Source organism: Anastrepha ludens, chromosome 3 (genome assembly GCF_028408465.1).
Source record: "Anastrepha ludens isolate Willacy chromosome 3, idAnaLude1.1, whole genome shotgun sequence".
NCBI lineage: Eukaryota > Metazoa > Arthropoda > Insecta > Diptera > Tephritidae > Anastrepha > Anastrepha ludens.
The window spans coordinates 55,161,444-55,185,145 of NC_071499.1; the positions used below are offsets into that span (position 1 = coordinate 55,161,444).

General features: G+C 38.4%; 1 protein-coding gene across 1 annotated transcript in view; it reads left to right on the top strand.

Moving 5' to 3' along the window:
- Positions 1-23,702, top strand: part of LOC128857987 (allatostatin-A receptor-like) — an 86,186-nt gene that overhangs the window by 24,228 nt on the left and 38,256 nt on the right. Inside the window, exons 2-3 of the mRNA XM_054093864.1 lie at positions 1,033-1,318; positions 1,477-1,627. Coding sequence (XP_053949839.1) covers positions 1,033-1,318; positions 1,477-1,627 — 437 coding nt within the window. The remainder of the gene's footprint in view (positions 1-1,032; positions 1,319-1,476; positions 1,628-23,702) is intronic.

The following is a 23,702-nucleotide window of genomic DNA, read 5'->3' on the forward strand; positions in this document are numbered from 1 at the left end:
ATACTCCGAGTTTGAGCGCTTCTTAAAACGACTTGTGTTGAAATTCCCTGTGATGTGGAGGAGCAAGAAACCACACATCATCTTCTCTGGTACTGCACGGCTGTATCTGGGCGGATGGTTCCAATGCTCAGCGAGCTTTTTTTAATTAGATTAAGTATATCAGTTCCATTAGTATCAAAATTTATTAAGAACACAAATTTGTTTTGCAAGCTCCTAAACCGGATGTTTGTTTTACTAAGGAGGAACCCCAAGCCTGATTTAACCTAATCTAAATTCTTTTATGAGCTCCTATGGCAAATCAAACGCAGAAAGTAGCCGTAGCGATAGACAGGTTACACCCATAGAAAACCACCAGATAGCATCACGAGAATGGCACTGGACTAGAACGCGAAAGGGAGCAGAGTTTACCATCCGCGAAAGATTGCTTGGAGAAGCTTGATGTTGCATGAGCTAGCAGATTCCAACATCACGTGGGACGCTCAAAACCTACAGCCCCGAACCATGTACGATGGAAGAGTTTAGTCGAGGCCTTATGCTCCCGAACGTAGTGAATAAGAATCAAAAAACTATGACCTCCTTAAAGGAATTTAAAGACACTGAGTCTATTTTATCGTTAAAAGCAATAATTTCAAAACGTTTTAGTTCGAAATTCATTCATACGAAAAATGTGGAACACCCTAATGTGCTCGTACATGTGTTTTCGTAATCCGAGCCGATGAAGACAAGCTTTCCTTTTGTTAGGTTTGCTGCCTCTGAAGTGTGTTTTATGCCACGTCAATTGCTGAATTAAACATCCCTTCATTGCAAACATCAAATTATACAACAAGGCAGATATATCTGGGTTTACTTGAAATAACTCTATAAAAAGAAATACTTGCAGAGGATAGTGTGAGTGTGAATAATAGTTTTTGTCTGCAACAAATAAAAAATAAAAACCAAATGCTAATTATTTTTAATTACCATTACACATGCCCCATTTTGTGTCTTGTTTATACTTATTTTTCTATCTCTCTATCGTCAATTTCATTGCAGTGGTCGTCGCCAATCAACAGATGCGCTCCACCACTAACCTGCTTATCATCAATTTGGCCATTTCGGATATACTCTTCGTCATCTTCTGTGTGCCCTTCACCGCCACCGATTACGTGCTGCCCGAGTGGCCATTCGGCAATTTGTGGTGCAAATTCGTGCAGTACATGATTGTGGTCACCTGTCATGGCAGCGTCTACACGCTGGTGCTGATGTCCCTCGATCGGTTTTTGGCTGTCGTGCATCCGGTGACGAGTATGTCCTTGCGCACCGAGCGCAACGCAATGCTGTGAGTAAATGAAATTATTTGCACATTAACTGGCCGCATTGTTCGCGATATGCAATTAGTTGCACGAATTTTCTCTATTTGTTCTACGAAAATAAGTTATTTGTGCGGCTTAGGAGAATGGATGAAGTTCTCGTTTATTTATACGATTTTCCTTTCAGCGCTATAATCTTTGCCTGGGTATTGATAGTGACGACGGCTATACCGGTGGCGTTATCGCACTCAGTTCAACTCTACTATTTCAAAGGGCGGAACTACACAGCCTGCGTCTTCTCCTCGCATGAAGAAATCTGGAATCTCGTTGCATTTCAGGTAATTTAATTTAATTACTCACATTTGTGCCTACATTCAAGTCAGTGGATACTACCACTCACGTAATTATGATTATTTCGAAAATGGAATGATGGGTTGCCTTTAGAGAATTAACGCTGCGAGTCCACACAAAAGCAGCTCTTAATCACGATGTTGTTGTTGTTGAAACAACTTACTCGACCCTGTTTGTGCGATTTAGTCAGCGGTCGCCTTCGTCTAACTCATCTAACAGTACGCCCGGAAAGAGTGCTATTCCAACAGGTAGGGTCCAGAGGGAGAGGGTTTCTTGGGTGAGTGGATTTGATGGGGCATGTGAAGAGATGGGTTGTGTCGTGTGGTGTGCCTTCACGTGCTGTACATACATTTGGTATGTCAAAGTTACGCGGGTCACGCGAGAAGCTGAAGCTCTATGTCTGTAAATGGTGGTGATTGGACTCCGACAACGGCATTCTTGGGTCGGGAGTTTAGGAAAGTGCTAAGGGTCTCCGAATGAATGTCGTTTAGTGCTCGTCTGTCCGGTCCCGTAGTTTTAATTGTATTTAGTCCTGGTTCTCGTCAGTGTAGTTAAAGAGATATCTCCTGACAGGACTGGGGCGTAGCTCAGGCTCAAGCAAATGTCTGCAGAGATTACACCTGCGGTAGCACCCAAGCAGCATTGTTGTTGAGCATTTTGTTGTGCTCCTTAACAGGAAGCATTAATGCCTCATTGTGTAGCTGATGCAGGGGGGATATCAGGAGACATCCCGTGACTGTCCTGATAGCAGTATTCTGGCAAGTTTGTAGCTTTATCCGTCGCCAGCAACATTTCTTTGCCTTTGCCCCAAGAGTTAGCGGCCAGCCGACGCCGAGCAATCGTCCGCATACGACGATCCATTAACCACGTCTTTCTGGTGGTTGTTATCATCTCTCTACGCTAAGTAAGATTGAAGTGACTTCTGGTGGTGCATGGATGGTATGGATTTTTTAAGAGAGCAGACCAGTTTTCTCAGAAGAGGAGGGGTAACTCTTTCATAACCATGCAGTTAACTAGAGGCTCCATCTAAGAACGAGCTCTCCTCACCCTCTTTGGAGCCTTACAGCTAACATGATAATTTTAAAACTACTGGGTAGCAGCTCCTGGTAATACGAGTAGCCATCGCCGATGGCATTGCATTTCCAACACCGGGAAGTTATATTCAAGTTCTGAACAAGCTACTATAGAACTACTACTACGAAATACTAGTCATGAGGCGGTATCATAATCAATCTGCTCTGCAGCCACCCACCATAAACGGGGTCGGGCGCATTTTCTCTACGGAGAAAAAACACATCGGTGTCATTCCTAATAGAAAGCTATATTAATCTGGAACCGAAACCTGAAAGGTCGATGCAGGAGAGTCAACATTGCCTTATATGGAATCGTAGGCAAGGTACCCGTAGAGTGAAGACACCAGCCAAAGCCGCTGGCTGTTCGCTCTGGTAGTCAAACACATCCTTTTCTCTATAGTCCCTGTCTGGTGAAAAGCTTTAAAAAAAGCAATAACTGTCAGCAAAATATAAAACGTGTCATACGCAGCTAGTACTCGATTGAACTGTCTTCCTTTTGCACCAAAGCTATTCTGAATGTTCTTCCTATAGACTTGTATGCTAAGTTCTAGGCTAGCTGCAGCGCACCAACATTGAAAGCAATTCTGGGGTGGATGTAACTTAAGTTCAGACCAAAAACTCAAGACGCTATTCTATTAAAGCTTATCGAGCTTAAAAATCTCACTACAAGCAGGAACGAATCCATATGGGAACGAATCCAAAGGTCCTATGAATCTGCAGCCAAAATCTGCCGCCATCCGGACTTTGCAGTGGAATCCACCCAAACCAGCCCTAACTGAACTTCATCTTAGGACTAGCGGGCCACTGTAGCGTCCTTCAGACTGTGTTAACCGCAAAAAGAAAAGTGGTTCGGGGTGCGCTCGACAACCAGGTTTTAAGAGTCTGACTGCATATAAAACATCCTATTGCAATAGCACCTTCTCGAAAGTAGTCATCGAATGCAAGAACTTGTTGACCGAATTGGTTTTAAAGTAAGGTATGAGTCTAGAAGGGGTCTACAGGCACAGAGACATTCCTGGAAGCTGTCTAGCAAACGAGCAGCCATGGAAGTAGTTCATTTTCTAATTAGTAAATTCCAGCTTAGGTCAGCTTTCATTGAACAAGCAACCAGTAGATAAGGTGTAGGGGGAGGAGCATAGAGCAGCAACCCAGCCACTTTTGCGCCCTGTCAAAAATGCGACATCTCCAACTTACAAGTTACTTCCCTGAATGCCTAGCTCACTTTAAAGATATAAGCAATCGGAGCCCTCAGCGTCTCTTACTCAGAAACTAATTAGAATTCAAAGGGACGGAATCAGAGCTCACAAATGTGGCATCACAATAAGCTACTTGACCTAAGTGTGCCTCTCTGCACTTCGTAGAGAGCGGCAGCCAGCGTAACCGTAACTCATCACAGAATCCACGAGCAATCAAGCTCAAAATTTTTTATAAAGGGTGGTTAAGTTTCAAGGGCCGGTGTTGATTTTGAATAAAGACAATTTGTTTAGGAAATTATTATCATTTCTCTTTATTATAATAATATTGGTATGGCCCAATTTGCATAGAACAAAATTTCGGCCAAATGGCTGCCGCGACCTCGGCGGCACACCTCCATTCGATGGTCCAAATTTTCGATGACGCTAAGGCATAATTGAAGTTCTATGCCGTTAATGTGCCGAATTATCTCATCCTTTAGCTCTTGAATTGCTCCTTTAGCTTATCAATGTACACCTTTTCTTCCAAATAACTCCAAAGAAAGAAGTCCAACGGTGTCGTTGACGTTTAGGTGTGGTTCACATTCAACATCGGCTCTTAAAAATTACCCACTCTTTATAAATGACATAGGTAAGATATTAGTGTATGCTAACAAGCCTGTCGTCACACCTTTTGACGTCTTCTTTATCAGACAATTAATAGTCGGTCAATCATTTCCTGAAATACTTCTTCCAACAGTATTACTAAGTGACGAACTAATTACCGTTAGGGGCAACCAAGGTCCCCAAGGGGGTATTCTTTATTCGTTATTGTAGTGCTTCGTGGTAGATTCTCCGCTAATGGAGAACATAGAAACTTATGTCCCTCATGGAGAAAATGTCTAAGAAGGATCGGCATGGGTTTTGGCTTCCGATGTCGTGAGAATGAATTAATATTCGTTCTCTCCAATAGGAGAGTATTTTCAGATTTGCCAAAGAATCTGGAAAATTCTCACAGGAGAGGCTATCTCTGTCTCTGTTTCTATGCTATCTTATATCTTTCTCTCTGTCACTTCTCTTCTTTCCTCCTTGACTATCAACACTTTTAGTTTCCAGAACTGTGAACATATAGGCTTTTTAGCCTGAGCGTTTTAGGAGTTACCATTCTCTCGGCGCTTCCCGGCTCACCTTTTTCAAATTTTAAATTTTTCATTACGTGTGAATACCTCTCATTAAATATAACAATTGACTTAAGCTGAATATGAAATATTTTAAGCACTAAATCTAAATCTGCAGGATGTTTCTTGGACATTTTGTGATATCAAATATTATTCTGTAAAGTGAATTAGATTGAATGCCGTCGTGAAGGAATTGAGAATTTTATTAACACTATATTTCTGGCACTATTTGCTTTCGCTCTCCAAGAAAATAGGGGATAAGAGTTTACTAAGAAATAAGAGGTACCAAGAAATAAGAGGTAAACTCTTATCCCCTATTTTCCAAATCATCACAATACTTTCTCATACCATATGCTGAGTGGAGTCTCTTCTATCCAGATTTGACATCGCATTTTAAACCTCTTACAAACACTACAAGGCTTAAGTGATTTCAGCAGAATATAGGTATAATAATCGCACATACTTTATCTGCAGAGTAGGAATTAATGCTCCTTGAAGTAGTAGATTTGTTCAAATGGTTACTATTGTAATTCAGCACAGATGCGTTCAAGTATTGGTTGCTCATACGCCATGGTGTGCCAAGTTGCTACTTTCTATGTACTCACTTAAGAGCATACGGACAGATATCAATGCCACTTACAACACATTACGGCCCACAATACATACACACATCCACACTTTCAGTGCTGATATCAGTGGACTGAGCGAATTGTTAGCATTGTTGCATTATTCTCACAATCGTCTCGCTGATGGCGCACTTCACAGAAAATTTGTAAATAATCTAAAGTATATCTGCCAACATAAAAAAGCTACATCAGTCTATCAATATGGTGAATGGAGTGAAGTGTTTGTTGAAAGCGCTTTCCATACTTAACACAGCAATTATTTGCCGCTTGACTGCACACAATCGCTCAGTTGGAAATGGGGAAAATATAGGCACACACAGATACATAGGTATGTATGTGAACAAGTGCGTATGGAAGTGTATTAACTGACAAATAGCAAGAAATCGAGCAAAATCAAACCAAGGGAATGCCAATGCGCCTTTACCCAGTTTGCATATACCCTGCAGGGAAACGAAAGAAATCCGTGAGAGTAATTAGACAAATTTGCGCTAGGTAAAAAAAGATAACATCTTTTACAAAAGTAAAAAGGAATTTTTAAAAATGTGAATAACAAAAAAATCTTACAAAAAACCTTCTTATTTTGTTGTGTAATTTTCTCAGTTTGAAAAAAGGCACATCAGATCATTGACCTTCGTGGAATTCCGTACCTATGTTAAGCACATACCAAAAAAAAAATTTTTGAAATGAAAAAAATGTGTGCGGCAGTGAATTTGAGCAAAAATTTATCATATAAAAATTCAAAAATTTTTTGATATGAAAAAATGGCATGGATTCTACATACCAAAAAAAAAAAATCCTTTAAAAAATTTGTCATATAAAAAAAATCTTTTTAATATGAAAAAAATTTCTGGGAGCAGTGAATTTGCGCAAAAATTGATCATATAAAAACAAAAAAATTTTTTTTGATATGAAAAAATGGGATAGATTCTGCACACCAAAAAAAAAATTTTTCATATAAAAAATTTATCATATAAAAAAAATTTTGATATGAAAAAAATTTCTGGGAGCAGTGAATTTGTGCAAAAATGTATCATATAAAAACAAACATTTTTTTTTGATATGCAAAAATGGGAAGGATTCTATGTACATACCAAAAAAAAATTTTTTCATATAAAAAATTTATCATAGTAAAAAAAAAAATTTTATGAAAAAAAATTTTGATATGGAAAAAAAAAAATTTTTTGTTTTATGATAAATTTTTTATATGAAAAAAATTTTTTTTTGGTATGTAGAATCCATCCCATTTTTTCATATCAAAAAAAATTTTTTTATATGATACATTTTTCCACAAATTCACTGCTCCCAGAAAAATATAAACTGACTGTAGTTAGCTACTTTCTGTTTAAAAACGAGTTACAGTTCCAAAAAGGCTCACAATCAAACAAAGTTTCAATTTAGGTAAAAGTTCACTAGTACGGAACCAATAATACGGATGCTAATAAACATTTATAAGTTCATGCAGGAAGTAAGTCAAACGAGTATCGAACGCTGAGAGCAACAATTGCTACTCTTCTCAACTATTCATATTCTGCTTTGACAATCTATTTTTAATGCCAGCGGAAGGTTGTTTGTAGAATCGCTTTCTCGCTTTCATGCTAAACAAGCATCCGGTGCTAGGAAATGAAGGAGGATGAGAAGGAACAGGGCTAATATGTATTAGGACATGCCATTGAAGCAATAGTCAGTGATAAGTGCAGTGCAAATATTGCTGATTAAAATGGCATTCCCGTGCGTCAGTGAATACAGTTTTGCACAAAAGTTTAAGCCCACTACAATTTTCATAATCTTAGTGAAGTTTGGGGCCAAATAGCTTAAGCGAGATGTGTTCAAAAAGTATCGCGAATTTTGTGTTTTCTCAAAAATTATTTATTTATTCATTAATATCTCTTTTGTCCCCTTGAAAGTAATCCTCATGAGATATTATGCACTTGTGCCAACGCTTTCTCCAGTTTTCGAAGCACTTCAATCATTTTATTTTATCTTGTTCAGCTCCTCCTTCGATGCCGTCTTTATCTCGTCAATCGTAGCGTAGCGTCGGCCTTTCATGGGCCTCTTCAGTTCTGGGAACAAGAGGCCAGATCTGAGAAATACGGTGACTGTGGCATCATTAGTGTGTTGTTTTTGGAAAAAAAGTCGCGCACAAGCAACGATGTGTGAGCAGGGCCTTATCGTGATGCAAGAGCCAATTTTTGTTCTTCCACAAATCCCGGCGTTTTTGGCGGATTGCTTAGCGCCAATTGCGCATAACTTGCAGGTAATATTCCTTATTGACCGTTGTACCCTGTGGCAAGAACTCGTGATGCACAACGCCCCGGCAATCGAAGAAAACGGTAAGCAAAATTTTACATTCGACCGAACTTGGCGCGCTTTTTTCAGTCTTGGTGCGTGCGGTAGCTTCCATTGAGATGAATGAGCTTTGGTTTCCACGTCATAACCATAAACCCACTATTCGCACCAGTTATGACCCTCTGGAGCAAATTTGGGTCGTCGCAGACAAAGCCCAACATCTCTTTAGCAATGTTCATGCGATGCTGCTTTTGGTCGAAATTCAACAGTTTTGGTAGGAATTTTGCGGCGACCCGCCTCATGTCCAAATCATTGAAAAAAATCGACAAGCTACTCTCACTAAGCAGAGTAGATCTGCGTTTTTTAACAGGATATCTTACAGGTCACTGCAGCCTGAGGTATCATCTAAATAATATTGGTCTATCTGAGACCAATGTCTGCCGCTTTTGCGAAATGGACATACAAAGCTCAGAACATGTGCTTTGTGAATGTCCTACGTTGGGCAGACAGAGACATCATCACCTTGGTGGTATACAAAAATAGGCCTTTCACAATAGATCCGCTCTGGTCGCAGTGCGTAATAGCCTTCTAATAATAATAATCGATTTAAATAAAAATTTCATACATTTTTATGAATTTTACGAGTGTTTTTTTTGAAAAACTTTCCTATTGCTCTTTAAAAATCACCCTTTAGAAAGCACTGGTAATAGAATGGACCCTAGAGGTCTAGGACTTGTAATAGAATGAACCCTAGAGATCTTTTTATAGATCAGCCACTTAACCTAACCTAACCTTGGGTCATTCCTTTCCACCTTTCAATTATAAGTAGCCTTTATTGAGAAATATTCGTACATTTTAACTAAATTTTTTTACATAATTGAGTGTTTTTTTTAAATATACAGGGTGAACGATATGAACTGTTACCAATTCAAAACCCCATAACATTTTTGTGTGAAATTAGTTTTTATTGATTTCCAAGACAAAATTGTTCAAAAATGATTACAATTTTAACATATATTCACTTTAGATCGATATGACCACCTTTTGCCTTGACGATAGCCTTCAAACGGTGAAAAAATGAATCGCATGCTGCACGAATGTGGTCTTGAGGTATTTTGGCCTATCCTCGTATAATCGCTTTTTTCAGCACATCCATACTGGCATATTTTTTAGTCCTCACCTTGCTCTCCAGAATGGACTAGATGGAACAGTCGATCGGATTTGCGTTTGGCGAATTCGAAAGCCATTGTGTAGACGAAATGAAGTGTAGAACATGATTTTTTAACCATTCTTGGTTCACACGAGCTTTATGAGACGGTGGCGAGTCCTGTTGGAACGTCCATGGTCTACGACCGAAATGTTTGCATGTCCACGGCTCTAAAGCAGCTTCTAAAACATTTTCCCGATAATAAGTCGCATTCACTTTGACACCAGGCTCGATAAAAACGATTGGAGGGCGTCCATCAGCGGTCACTGCGGCCCAAACCATTACTTGCGATGGGAAATTGCTTCGAGTGGCCATACGTAGGCTCAAATTCTCGTATGAGCGTTCGGTCAAGTAAACACGATCGTTTGGAGTGTTTATGAACTGCTCAATTGGGACATTTTTTCATCAGAAAACACAATGTTAGGAAATTCGCCACGTTCGTGCAAGCGCAACAACTCCTTTGCTCTTTCGCACCGAACTTTTTTTTAGCTGGGGTGAAAGATTGTGTACTTTTTGGAACTTGTAAGCCTTGACCTCATTTTTCAATATGCGTCGAATGCTGTCTTGCGGTATTTTCAGTTCTTTGGTCATTTGTCTTCCACTTCGAGCCTTCGCGTTTCGATTCATTTCTGGCGTTATTGCGTTTTTTTTGGTCCACCTCCATAGCGTTTTGCAATGCTACCAGTATCATTATAACGTTTTATAGTGCGATACACAAACATTTTATTCCCTTTGAGGTGACGCAAGGTTCATCATTTTTACCAAATTTATATACTTTCGCTTTATTTTTAACAGATATATCACATTTTTATTTTTTTTTTAATTATTTTTACAAGTAAGGTGCGCGCAATTATTGACAACTTTCAATGTCCCCTACAGAGAGACATTGCTAAATTTTCTCCTCTCATTATTATGCGCTTTTTGAGATGCATATCTCTATACCCATCTCGATTCCTTTATGCTGTTACCTACAACCGTTATGTGAGCTGCATTGTTATACGCTTGTGAAAAATCATAAAAATTTTAATTCCATTTCTCACTTCAACGCTGATGTTCTTAAACTTTTGCGCCATAGGGTATCTAATGTTCATATCTATGAATGTATGTATGTATTTATGTATGTATGTATGTTCACTACTTCACACTTTTAGCAATTCTTCGTATTTACTCACGCGTTTCAATAGTGACAATGTTGTCATTGCTGGCAGTAATATTTTTTACAACCCAAAGCTCAATAAAATCCTAATCGCCTTATTGCTGTGCTGTCATTGCTGTGCAAACTATCATAGTCACACACGTACAAATTCACTCCCACTCATGCGCTCACGAGCGCTCACTCGTGTTTTCTCAGCCATCAAGAATCTGGTGAAGCGGAGCGCTGTCGGCGTTACTGCTCCGCCGCTGTCGAAGGGATGAAATATAACACGCACATAAATCTTTGTAATATCACTTCTCTTATTGGCACTATGCATTTGGTCGTCACCATGGTGTTAGCACTCATGTTCGGACAACTCAATTGTGTAAATATATTCCATTTACTTTTCTTTTCCTACATATACATATAAATATATTTTATGTGTGTTGACAAGCTGTGCAACTGCTTGTAACTGTTAATACATTTTTCGACAGTTAAACCAATTTTAAAACTATTTGTCACAGCTTGAATTTGTTCAAGGCGAAATAAATTGACAGCTTACAAAAGGTTTCCTAATGCGGCCTGATCTTTACTATTTTGATTGTCTCATTTACGACGCTTTACCTTTTTTATGGACCTGGGCATCGGTGTGTTTGTAATTTTATTAGAGATGCTAAAAGTTTATTTGACTAATTTATTAGTTATGTTCAATCAACCTGATGGTAAGTTTAATTCGGTGGAAAAGTGTAGATAATTTAAAGGCATTCAAGGCAACTCGTTACGTTGCATTATATACTTGCAAAAAAGCGGTCGGCATTAAATAAGGGTTACCACCTTGCGTTACACATTGGCTCTACACTTCGGTAGTTAGACCAATCGTAGTACAGGGTGGGCCATATAGCGTTTGCTTTTTGAACCACCTATTTTTTTGAGAATGGTAACACAAATGGCATGTCAAATGTGTTCATAATTTACTTAAAGGTTTGACATTTACGAAATGGTACGCTATTCGCTTGAACAAAATTGGGAAATATTGAAAACCTATTTCCAAAGTGGTGAGTCTTCTTCTTCTTTCCTGATGTTCACATCGGTGGCTACGTCAATAAGCAAAATTGTCGGATTTGGGGTTCAGAAAATCCACACGTTACTGTAGAGAAGCAAATGCATCCACAACGAGTCACTGTTTGGTGCGGTTTTTGGTCTGGCGGCATCATCGGGCCATTTTTTTTTCGAAAATGAGCGAGGAGCCGCGGTTACAGTAAATGGCGAGCTTTACCGAGACATGCTCAACGAGTTGTTTCCAAAAATTGAAGAGGATAACATTTGGTTTCAACAGGATGGTGCAACTTGTCACGCTGCCAAAGATACACTTGAACTTTTGGCTACCGTTTTTGAAAACCGAATAATCAGCCGAAATTCCGATATCAATTGGCCGCCTCGGAGCTGTGATTTAAGCACGTTGAACTATTTTTTGTGGGGATCCGCTAAGGTCAAATGCTATGCAAACCATCCAGAGACGATTGATGCTTTAAGACACGAAATCGAAGTTGCCATTCATGAAATTGGAGCCCAAACAATCGAAAATGTGCCTAAAAATTCGGTTGATCGAATGGCCTACTGTAAAGCCAGTCATGGCAGTCATTTGAACGATATTATTTTTTATTCATAAATGACAATGTTCAATCTTCAAAATAAAAAAAAGTTTGAAAAAATATTGATTAGTTTTTTTTGTTTATAGCCGATTCAAAAAGCAAATTTTACATGGCCCACCCTATATATGGAATACTCATGATGGAAAGAATAATGAGATGGCGCCTATCGTGGTCCCGTTACTTTGCTCTCAGCGAATTTGACAACGAGTTACGTGATATTAGCACCAGTATGGCCAGATTACCATTTTCATAACTTGATTTAGCATCTTTTTTTTGTTATTTAGTCTCAGAGTTTTAGTTCTTTCCTCATGACAGTTTTCTAGCCTGTTCTTATTAAAATGTAATGTTTATAATTTTCTAAAATATTTTTAAAATTTTTAATAATTAGTTAAATAATTCACTCAGTTTTATTTAGCTTTACTTTTTTTAACATTTGGTGGCACTGCCCGCGATTGCAGGTGTTGTTGGTGTTCTTCTGCTTTCGGCAGTCAAATCTCTCTCTCGTTACTGCAGTGTTGCCTAGCTTTGGATATAAAAACGCACTAAAATGCCCATTTAAAGAAAATAAAACACCAAATTTTTATTGAATCACTTAAAGAACTTTGTATGAGTGACAAATTGTCTTTAGAATGTGTGTGCTTTTTTTTAAATAATGTGTTAGGCGTATGTACAATTTAATTTATGAGTTTTTTTGTTAAGCGAGAATCTTTTGTTAGGGAAACGACTTATTTGCTATATTTGAGGTTATGTAACTAAAATGTAAATGTGATGTAAAAATGTCAGAATGGTTTCTTTAGTATTTTCTGGTATTTTGTGGCTTATTTTTACAACGAATACATCACTTGATGCCCTATGCCCCATTAAGGATTGATGGCCGGAAGAAACGATTGCCCCTCTATGGTTTTAATCCGCATTCAGTAAATTCAGGCGCCTTTTAAAATGGGTAAAATGGTTTTCAATCTTAAGAAGAGTTGAGAGAGGGATATTTAATATTCTTGCATAACCTTAAAAGGAGCAAAAAATTAAATTCACACTTTCAAAATATCAAATTTTATAGGAACCAACTAATTTTCATTAGCACTAAAATCTTCTCAGAGTGGCCTTTTCAACTTTTTTTTTTGTATAATAACAGTTTTTTTTAACTTAAAGTTTCGGTAGCTTTAAATTAAAAAAAAAGAAACTTCAAAATTTTCGCATTTTGGGTATAAAAAGCACTAAATTTATTGCAAAGAGCAAATGGTTGGCTATACTGCACAACTCAGAAAAACGTGACGTCACGCACCCTCGGATGGGCGCAATTTTCTTTCTATCATTCTTGTGGAATACTTGTATGGTGGCTCCCAGCTCAAAAAGCGAGTTACGCTAAAATCCTGAGTAAGGTCCAAAGAACAGCTTTTTTATGCATCTCTAGTGATTTAAGGACAAAAGAATCTTTGGGATACCTATGACCACGCGTAAATCAACAATGAAAAACAAAATTATCCAAGAGGCCAATAGACCATGGAGAGATGAAGGTGCATGCGTAATAGCTAGGCTACTATGGCCGCAAATAAACAAGAAAAGAACAAAGGAGTTGCTTAGCCTCTCAACAGATGATATATCGAAGGACGTGGCTTGTGTCACCGGTCATTGGCTATTTGGCAGGCATTCCTTGATACTAGGAGTATTCTCCCATGAATATTGTAGAAGTTGTAGAGATAAGGAAGAGGAAGAAACAGCTGAGCACTTCCTTTGCAATTGTCCAGCCATAGCTTAAATCAGAGCAGGTTGTCCAGGTAAACACTTTTTCAATTCTCTTACAGAACTGCCTTGCGTGGGGATTAGACCAATCCTGCACTTTACAAGAGCCTCAAAATGGTTTCATGAATATAAATAAACAAGGTTCCCGTGTCGCACAGTGCTATCACAACGGACCTGTAAGGTCTAAGTGAGTTGGTCATACGGACCGACTACCACCATAACCTAATCTAACCTAACTGAACCGTTTTCGTTTTATAAGTTATTCTGAATGTCTCCAATATTTTGAAAAGTTTAAATAATGCGCTTTTTAGCAATCTCCTCTTGGACTGGTTATTTTTTGCAGCTCTCGAGCCCTTTTCTTCTAAATATTCGTCTTCATCTAATGATTTTGCAAAACCAATCTCTTATGTGGATGTTGACTACATATTTTCCTAGATTTCAATACCCACTACTTTAGCTGCGAGTGCAAACTGCAAAATTGGATTTGGTCCGTACTTCGCTGGCTGTACACTTATTCTTTCCAAGCCTGCATGATGCGGTACATATACAGGTACTTACTTATATGGCCATAAAATATCACTTCTGATACTCACAATTCCATGCAATATTTATGTACGACGACTAAAGAAAATCTTTCGGTACTCAGTTCTCAGTTTGCAACTTTTGTCATTAAAAATTTTAATATAACAATTGACAAACTTCCAAATTCCCATTGCCTATATAAGTTTATCAGCATAATTAATACGCACCAGCGCTCAAAATAATAGCAGCACAACATTTTTAAAATTTTTACTATTTATGTATTTTTAGTTTTATTTTATTATATTTTTATTTTATTTATTTTATTATATTTTTATTTTATTTATTTTTTTCTAACAAGTATCAGGTCAGTCCATAAGCTCGTGCGTATTTTACCCATAATTTCACTTTTGTGCGATTTTTGCATACAAAAGATTATTCGCGGAATATAACGGAACTATTTATATTTTCTTTGATATATTGTGCATTCAACAAGTGATTTTAATCGCAGAAGCAATCGATAGAAGCACGTGTTGTTAAAAAATAAAATGGAGTCTTCGAACGTGTATAAGAGGCATATTTTGTTTTTTTTTTATAAAAGTGGTAAAAATACAACAACTGCTGCTGCAGAAATAAACACTGTTCATGGAGAGGATACCGTGAGTGTAAGGACTGCGCAAAAGTGGTTTTCTAAACTCCGAAGTGGTAACTGCGACTTGGCGGGTGCCTCGCGCGCTGGTCGTCCTGAAATCTTTAACTCCGACGCCTTGCTCGAACTCGTGGAAGCTAAGCCAAATTTGACAGTCGATTTGATAGCTCAGAGGTTAAATTCATCGCATGGAACAGTTCTCAGGCACTTGGTTCAGTTAGGAAAGGTTTCAAATCTGGGAAAATGTGTTCCGCATAGACTTTCCGTCGCCTACCTTCAGCTGAGAGTGAATGTGTGTTCTCTGCTGCTGCAATGTCTTGAAAAGGAAAGTGTTTTGAACCGTATCGTTACTGGTGATGAAAAGTTTGTCCTTTACAATAATCCTGTTCGCAAACGCCAATGGATAAAACTGAAACACCAGAACCGACCGCTAGAGGTGGCCTTCACCCCAAGAATATTCTCCTGTCTATTTGGTGGGATATGGCCGGTATTGTTTATTATTACTTCTGGAACCAAACCAGACGATAACTGCTGATTATTATTCCCATCAGCTATCAAACCTGAATGAGGCACTTAACCAAAATCGATGATAGTATGATACATAGTACAAGAAATCCCGACGAGGGCTTTGTATGAAAGTGTAGCGAGTTCCGGATAAAGTCGAGGAGCTCCGGATAAAGTGCACAAGACGAGGTCTTTCCGTCAATCCGAAAAAAACTGCCTTAGTCTTGTTCACGAGACAATGGAAATTGGATGGACTTAGTGTGCCAGCACTGAAAGGTGTGAGTCTCTCTAAGAAAGTTAAATATCTAGGAGCAATCTTGGATAAGAAGCGGGCTTGGGAGACACACGTTTCACTGAAGGTTAATCGCGCTTTAATGACTTTTCAGCAATGGCGCAGAGCTTTAAGTAAAACCTGGGGTCTGAAACCTGTTGTGGTCCTATGAATATACATAGCACTTATCAGACCAATCATCACTTATGCCTCTGTGGTCTGGTGGCGATGGAGCATGGTTAAGTCCACACTCCGGGAACTACACAGGTTGCAAAGAATTTTATGCATTACGGGGACCATGCGTACAACCCCCGGCGATGCCCAAAATGCTATACACGATTTGCTCACCTTGGATCTTAAAATACAGTAGGAAGCAATAAAAGTAATGAGTAGACTCCATAAATATGATTTACGGTACGAAGATGGAACTTCGAAACACAGAGAAATCTTTCAGATGCTATCCTGGCAGTATCCACTGTTTTTGGCAACTAAGGATGATCTTATGCCTATAGTTTTATTTTGGAGGGAAATTTGTTGTCAAACTTTCATTGCATGAAAAATGGAGCAATCCAGAAAGCATTCAAAGAAATTTTACGGCTATTTTCTTTACCAATGGATCCAAGAATGAAATAGGTTCTGGAGCAGGATGACTCTTAAGCGATAGTAATAAAGATCGTTATGCTAATGGAGGAAAAGCAACTGTTGTCCAAACGGAAATTTTTGCCATTCTGAAAGGGGTAGAATAAGTAATTGAGAGAAGATGGAGCGGAAAACAGATTGGGGTCTTTGGTGACAGTCAGGCTTCGCAAACGGCCCTAGAGAATGCAAAGCAAAATTCAAAGCTTATTGAAGAATGTAAGATGAAGCTTAATTCTACTACACGATGGAATAAACTTGTACTTACCAGGTGAAGTTCAAAATAAACAAGACTGAGCTAAAATAGAAATGGCAGGAGCTTTGTTCTCAGAACTTCGAGTTTATTTATTCAAAATAGTCCCCTCTGGCCTCGATACACTGTTTGCGCAATCTAAAAGCTTTTCGAAAGAGTGTTTCAGGTAATTGACCGGAATGTCCTTCGGGATGTCGGCACAAGCCTTTTGGGTGGCCTCTACGGACGCAAAACGTTTTCCTTTCATGGCCAAATGCAATTTTCCAAATAGGTAGAAGTCATAGGGAGCCATATCACGCTGAGTGATTAATGGTTAAAATGCGATTTCTAGGAAAAAAATCAGTCACAAGAGTGGATCGATGAGATGGTGCATTATCGTGCAATAGGCGCTAGCTTCCTCCTTCGTGGTATTCAGGGCGAATTCGACGAATACGATGCAACAAAGTCTTCAAAACGCGAAGACAGAAAATTGCACTGACGGTTTGGCCCGTTGCCATGAACTCCTTGGAGACAATTCCCTTGGAATCGTATAAAGAAATGAATATCTACTTGATTTTTGACTTCTCCAAAGAAAGAAAGTAAAGTAAAGGAAGTTCTCGTTTTTTCTTGCCTCTTCAATGAGGTCTTTCGAATGTTGAGTTCTGAACAATTTTTGGTCCTCAGTTAACTTGTGCGGAATGAAACGTGCACAGACCTTTCGTAAGCCCAAATGATCAATTAAAATGCGATAAATCGATGTTCTGGAGATATTCAACTCCGATTCCATGAATTTCAACGATGATTTCGTTTATTTTTGATAAATGTACGAACTCCATCGAGAGTTTTCGGTGATTACTGAGTTTGTTGATTGTCATTTATGTCCTCACAACCATCTCTGAAATGTGTAAGCCACTCATGAACTCTGGCACCAGATAGACAATCATCGCCAGAAACTTTTTTCATCAATTCAAATGTTTCGGTAAACGTTTTACCGATTTTAAAACCAAGGATCAAAATTTGAGTTTCGTGGATTTTTGTTGTAGCACAAACTGAATTAAAAAAAAGATATAGAAAAAAAAAATAATAGTCAAAATATTGCATTATATCGCACTGCAATTTGTGTGAACACAGGTGTACCATATACATATGTATCTGCTTTATTCAAAATTCCACTTTTCTCTTAGCATTAAGATTTCCAGAAGTTTATCGTCAAACTTTTCGTAGTGGAAATATGCGTAAATATTTCCACTCCAACAGTCGAGCAGCAGTTGTCATTTCATTCAACATAATAAATACTTATAAGTTTGCATTCGACAGCAGCAGCAACAACAAAAGCAGCACATGCTGCATATAAACTTTGCTAAGAATTTGCTGACAAGTGAAATAAGTCGGCATGACTAGCTTCCGGTTTGTTAAAATTTGTGTATGACTTGCGCAATATGTGCGCTTATATATGTACATATATAAATGTTTATTTATCGCCCTAGTTAGTAATTTAGAGCTTGTGAGATTTCACTTTAAATTAACGGTATAAGCAGCTAATCATTTAAAAGCAGTAAAACTTTTAGGACTAAAATTTATTGCTGGATTTGCCTAAGTAGGAGTGTACGCGCCTGCGAATGCGAATGAAATGAAGGAAGTTAAAAAACGTATGAGTATAGGTATGTGTACTCACATATGCATGTGCGTAGAACATTTTACTGCAGTATTGAGTTCTTTAGTGAGTAACGACAGTGGCAATTGATGCAAGATTTCTTTGTTTTTTATTTTGATTAACTCAATGGAAAAGAAATAAGAATTTTAAGGAACTAGGGGTAGTCCGAATTTTCAAACAATTGGATTTTTTTTTTTGCATTTTCTTAAGGTGGGAAACCAGTTTAGGAGGCCAAAATTTTGGTTTTTTTCGAGAATTTTTTTAACAAAGAAGGAATAATCAGAAATTGTTTAAGTTTAGAGGATATTTTATTTATATTTTTAGGTGCACTTTTAAATTTTGTTGAAGCTATTTCCGCGGGAGATAGTGGCGTTAGAGCGTGCTATCCATGGACGATCGCCATCCGAGTGTCTTGCTGGTAGGAATTCCTGAAATTGCAATTTTTCTCTGAAATCAACAGCAATTTTTTTTTTTGCTAACAACATATTTCCTAAGAATATGAACCTAATTGTGGTAAAGAAATATTGGAAATTGCATGCTTTTGAGGCGCTTGAACGCAAAGTAGTTTTTTATACCATATTTTTTCATCTATTTTGCTTAAAAAACCATAAACCATAAACCATTTTAAATAATATAAGGTTGTCAAAAAAGTCTTGCGGTATTTTTATTGAATTTTCAATTGTTCATAAAATTGGTTATAATAATGCGATTTAAGTCAAATATGCGCCGTTTTGTTCGATGACGAGTTCCCAACGAGATGCCAACTTCATTATGCCCCTCTTATAGAAGCTCGCTTCCCTATTGTCAAAAACCTTGGAGAGCCAATTTTCACAGGACTCTCTTGTGGATAACTTCCGACTACCAAGCTCGTTCGCCATGGACAGAAATAGGTGGTAATCACTTGGTGCGAGATCCGGACTATACGGTGGATGCAAAATAACCTCCCATCCGAGCTCCCGGAGCTTCTGGCGCGTCACCAAAGATGTGTGTGGCCTGGCGTTGTCCTGATGGAAGACAATTCGGCCTCTGTTGATCAAAGATGGCCTCTTCTGCATGAGTGCTGCATTCAAGCGGTCCAGTTGTTGGCAGTACAGGTCCGAATTGAGCGTTTGGCCATAGGGGAGCAGCTCATAGTGGATGATTCCCTGCCAATCCCACCAAACACACAGAAGAATCTTCCTGGTCGTCAATCCAGGCTTGGCCACCGTCTGGGCAGCTTCACCGCTTTTCGACCACGACCGTTTGCGCTTCACGTTGTCGTAAGTGACCCACTTCAAAAACGGGTCGATTTTGTTTGGGATTTTTCGTTCGACCCAAATTGGGGGACATCAGAATTCGTTTTAGAGGTATGATTCCTTCGGCAACGTTTCTTATTTTGATCCCTAGAATGTGATTTTCACAGAGCAATGGGCGATTTTTTTGCCTCCCCACAAATCAACCCGGCCTAGTGTGCATTGGTTAACATTTCTCTGATTTGGGTTCTAGGACATAGGAAAATAGAGTGAAATTGCTGATGAGCTTACCCGCAAGGCCTCAACTGAATTGGTGCCAAAAACCTCCTAGCAGACGAAAAGCTCCAGCTTCCCTGAAAGTCCCGCATAACCTTGGCACAATTACGTTCTAGATACTGTAGCAGATTAAACTCCTACTTATCCAGAATTGGCCCCGACATACTAAAAATATCATATGCCCCATCAAACCCACTCATCTAACACACCTCTCCCTCTGGACCCAACCTGGTTGAATCAGCAAGTTTCCTGGACCAACCGTTAGATGAACTAGGCGAAAACTGCCGGTGATCTACAAAACACTGACAGGGTATAGTATAACATACTGTTACAACAACAGCAACTTCCTAGCCGATCATCGTTATCTTCCTGATTGTAGTTAAAGGGGAATTGCACCACTTATTTCGCAAGAAAGCGCAGAACAGATGGAGCTCGATTACTTCGTTTGGTATTTGGAAACCCCTTTGGCTATAGTGTATACAGGTGGCAGTAAAATGGAGGGGGTGTGTTGGAGCTGCTATATACTCTCATAGACTTAAAACTGAAAAATCAGTCCGTCTCCCTAATGCTTGCAGTGTCTTTCAGGCGAAAGTACTGGCAATTGGGGAAGCCTGTAGGCTACTAATCGCAGAACCTCCTTTTAAGGGAAATATCGCTATTCTTTCGGATAGTCAAGCTGCAATCCAGGCCCTGGGTGCGGCTACAACAACCTCTAACCTCTTACCACCTTGAGCGACAATCATAAAGTTACCTTAATCTGGGTCCCGGGGCATCGGAACATTGAAGATATTGAAAAAGTGGATGAATTGGCAAGAGGGGTATCTGCCATGAATAACGCTCTTGCAGAATTGGTATTCACACCATTAGGTGCAGTCAAGAGTGCAATTTCCCTAAAATACCTCCGAATCGTAGATTGTAGATGGAGAGACCAGACGAAATGCAAAATTAGCAGAACTTTAGGGCCCACCTACAACCTCAAGCAATCGTCAACATTGATAAACATGAAAAGGCGGGACGCCTGGAGACTAATGGCAGTCTTAACTGGCTTTTGGTATGTCGAAGAACAAGCAGCCAAAATTGGCATCCCTCACAACACATAGTGTCACAGTTGTAAACAAACAGAGAAAAAGGTAACAATTTTCCATTTCCTCTGCGAATGCCCTGCTCTATGGAAGGACAGAATGTTAACCCCGGATAAACCGCTGTTCGAGAGTTTCGATCAACTGTCTGGCTTAGACGTCAACAACCGAATAAGCTTCTTAAGCCGCACAGACTGTATATAGTCATGCTGTAAACAACTGCTAAAAATGTTGGTAACGAAAATGTGGCAACAAAATGGTGCGATTGACTGCGATGGTTGGATTCTGGAAGAATTACCACTTAAACCAACCAACCAACCAACAACAGTCAATTTCGTAAGTCGTAGTTTAGAGGTTGTTGCAGAAGAAATTTTTTTTTTTTGCGATTTTTCACTTTTTCGTAGCACTACGAAGCCAAAAATCCATTTGCGCTACGAAAATCGACTAATTTGTTATTTTAAAATTATATATTTAGATATGCATTATATTTTATTTAAAATAATACAAGGTGGCGCAAAATTAATCATGCAATTTTGCTGAATCTGCTGCATAGCGTTAAAGTACCCAGCTAAACACTTTCCCATCTTCTTTGTACAATTTGCTCAGCGCCATTAAAGAAAATTACTTTGTATTGCCTGTTTGAAATTCTTGACATTTTTGCAGCAAAGTAAAAAACATTCGACCAATTTTTATTGCTAGCTCTGCTTTATGGTTATTTCCCCTTGTTTTAGAAATTAATACCAGATGAAAACTCGCTGATTCCTTAAAACGCAGAACAAAGTATCTCTTAACCTGGGGACGTTGGGATTAATTGCTTATATTTACATATTTCTCTGCATGGGATGTTGAAAATATTTTAGATTCACTTCGCATCCCCACAAGCATTCCATGTGATTTTCCAACAGCTTTCCTACACCTTCTGTGCGTTTGTCCGGCATTATCAAAAACGCGACTAAGATGCCTGGGAGCCCCATTGTTTGAGGGTCTGGAAGACGTCTCAAAAGCGGAGCTCCCAGCCCTACTTAGATTCGCCAAAAGCGCTGACATCCTACATGATGTCTACTTTAGGTGTTCATAGAGGTCGTTCTCCATCTGGTATCGCTAGGGACCAAAAGGTCTATGCGTGGCTTATTGCCAACCAGGCTAACCTAACCTAACCTTCCAGCAGCTTTCCTCAGAAGAAAATAAAAAGTTTTCTTCAACTTTTCGGAATATCGTTGTTTGAAGGCACATATCTAATTAACACTGGAAAAAAAGTGTAGCTGTGTGGAATATATCATGTGAACTGGATATTGTTAGCCGCAGTCATAAGAATCGCAGGTCATTAGAATTCCAAAACTCTCACTATTATGCATAGTTAGGCGCCATCCACAATCGTTTCTCATACATGAACTTCTCCATGACAAAACGCAAATCTCTAATGACGTTCTGGCGTTGCTGAATAAAAAAACTTAAGAATTTCTCGCTGCTCAGTTTAAAATTGCATGACATTTTAGTTCCACAGCAATAAAACATGACATTTTTTATATAAAAATCTAAATCTGTATGACTAAAACCAATTCAATTTAAAATGCATTTTTTAAAGGTTAATCTGAATGGATGAGACACTTGAAGAGTTTCCTTTCACTGAGTGACCTGGCAATGTTAACTTTTGATAGAAAGCGGAAAATAAAATAGTAAATAATAATAATAATTCTTTTGTGAACTCGACTTCCCACTGCAGTTCTGTACGTGGAAAAGCACTCATTGAAAAATGAGCAATAAAGCTTCGCTATTCTATTTTTCATCGCGCTCATAGCCTTGCCTACAAATCGCAGAGGTAGAATTTTAAGCAAAATATTGAAAAGCGACGCATTTTCTACCTCAAATGTACGTGCGTATGTATGTGCACATATTTCAGCATAAAAATAAATCATGCTATAAATTTTCAACTAAGGACAAAATTCAACAACAATCGTCAACGCTTCGGTGTTAAAACTGAAAATGGCGAATGAAATGAATTGGAAAGTGCAACAATACGAAAACTGTAAAGTGGAATAAGCACTCACATATGGAAATGCGGGCGGATGCTTATAAAACTTGACAGCGCGATTGTATAGGAACGCGCACTTGTATGGGGAAATATGATATGCGGAGAGTGCACTTGTATATTTTACGATATTATTTTGCGCCAGAACAATGTAATCGAAAAACAATAAATCGGTAATGAAAACAGCCAAATAAAATTTCAAAATTGTTAAGTCATAAAGTGATATAAAATGGTATGCGACGAATATTGTTGAAAAGTTCTATGGTGTAAAGTGTACATAAATAAATATATTGAAGTCCAAAAATTTTACTGAGAAAATAGGGGAAACAATTCAACTTTCCGCAATGAAAATTTCCTTCTTTTATATGAAATACACATGAAAATCAAAATGTTATTATACAGTTAGATATTCTGGCTTTCACCTAGAAAATGATATTCATCATTACTGTGACACCCAGTTCCATAAAAATTGGGGGAGTGTGTCACCGCCCAAAGGCGTGAAATTTTTAATGAGTCATAATTTGGAAAACATATAAGAATCTCGCACTGAATTCTAATTTAGCGCACAGTAGTAGACTATATGAGGATACAGGGTGAAACCATTACTTTATTGGTATCAAGAAATTTATTCGATACAAAAGTTTATACACCGAATCGCCTTCATTTAGACATAATAAACAATATTAATATAGCACGGATATATACAGGATTTCTCATACATTTGGACGCAAATATTCTTAATTTTACTGATTTTTTCTTTGAAAAAAAAACCAATATTTTGTGGAAGAAAAATTAATTTGAAAAAAAGTGGAAAAAAGGTGTCTTGTTAATTTTTATTGGTAAAAAAATATGTATTTAAAACACAAAAACATTATTTGTACAAAAAACACAATTGTATGTACATGTCCCACA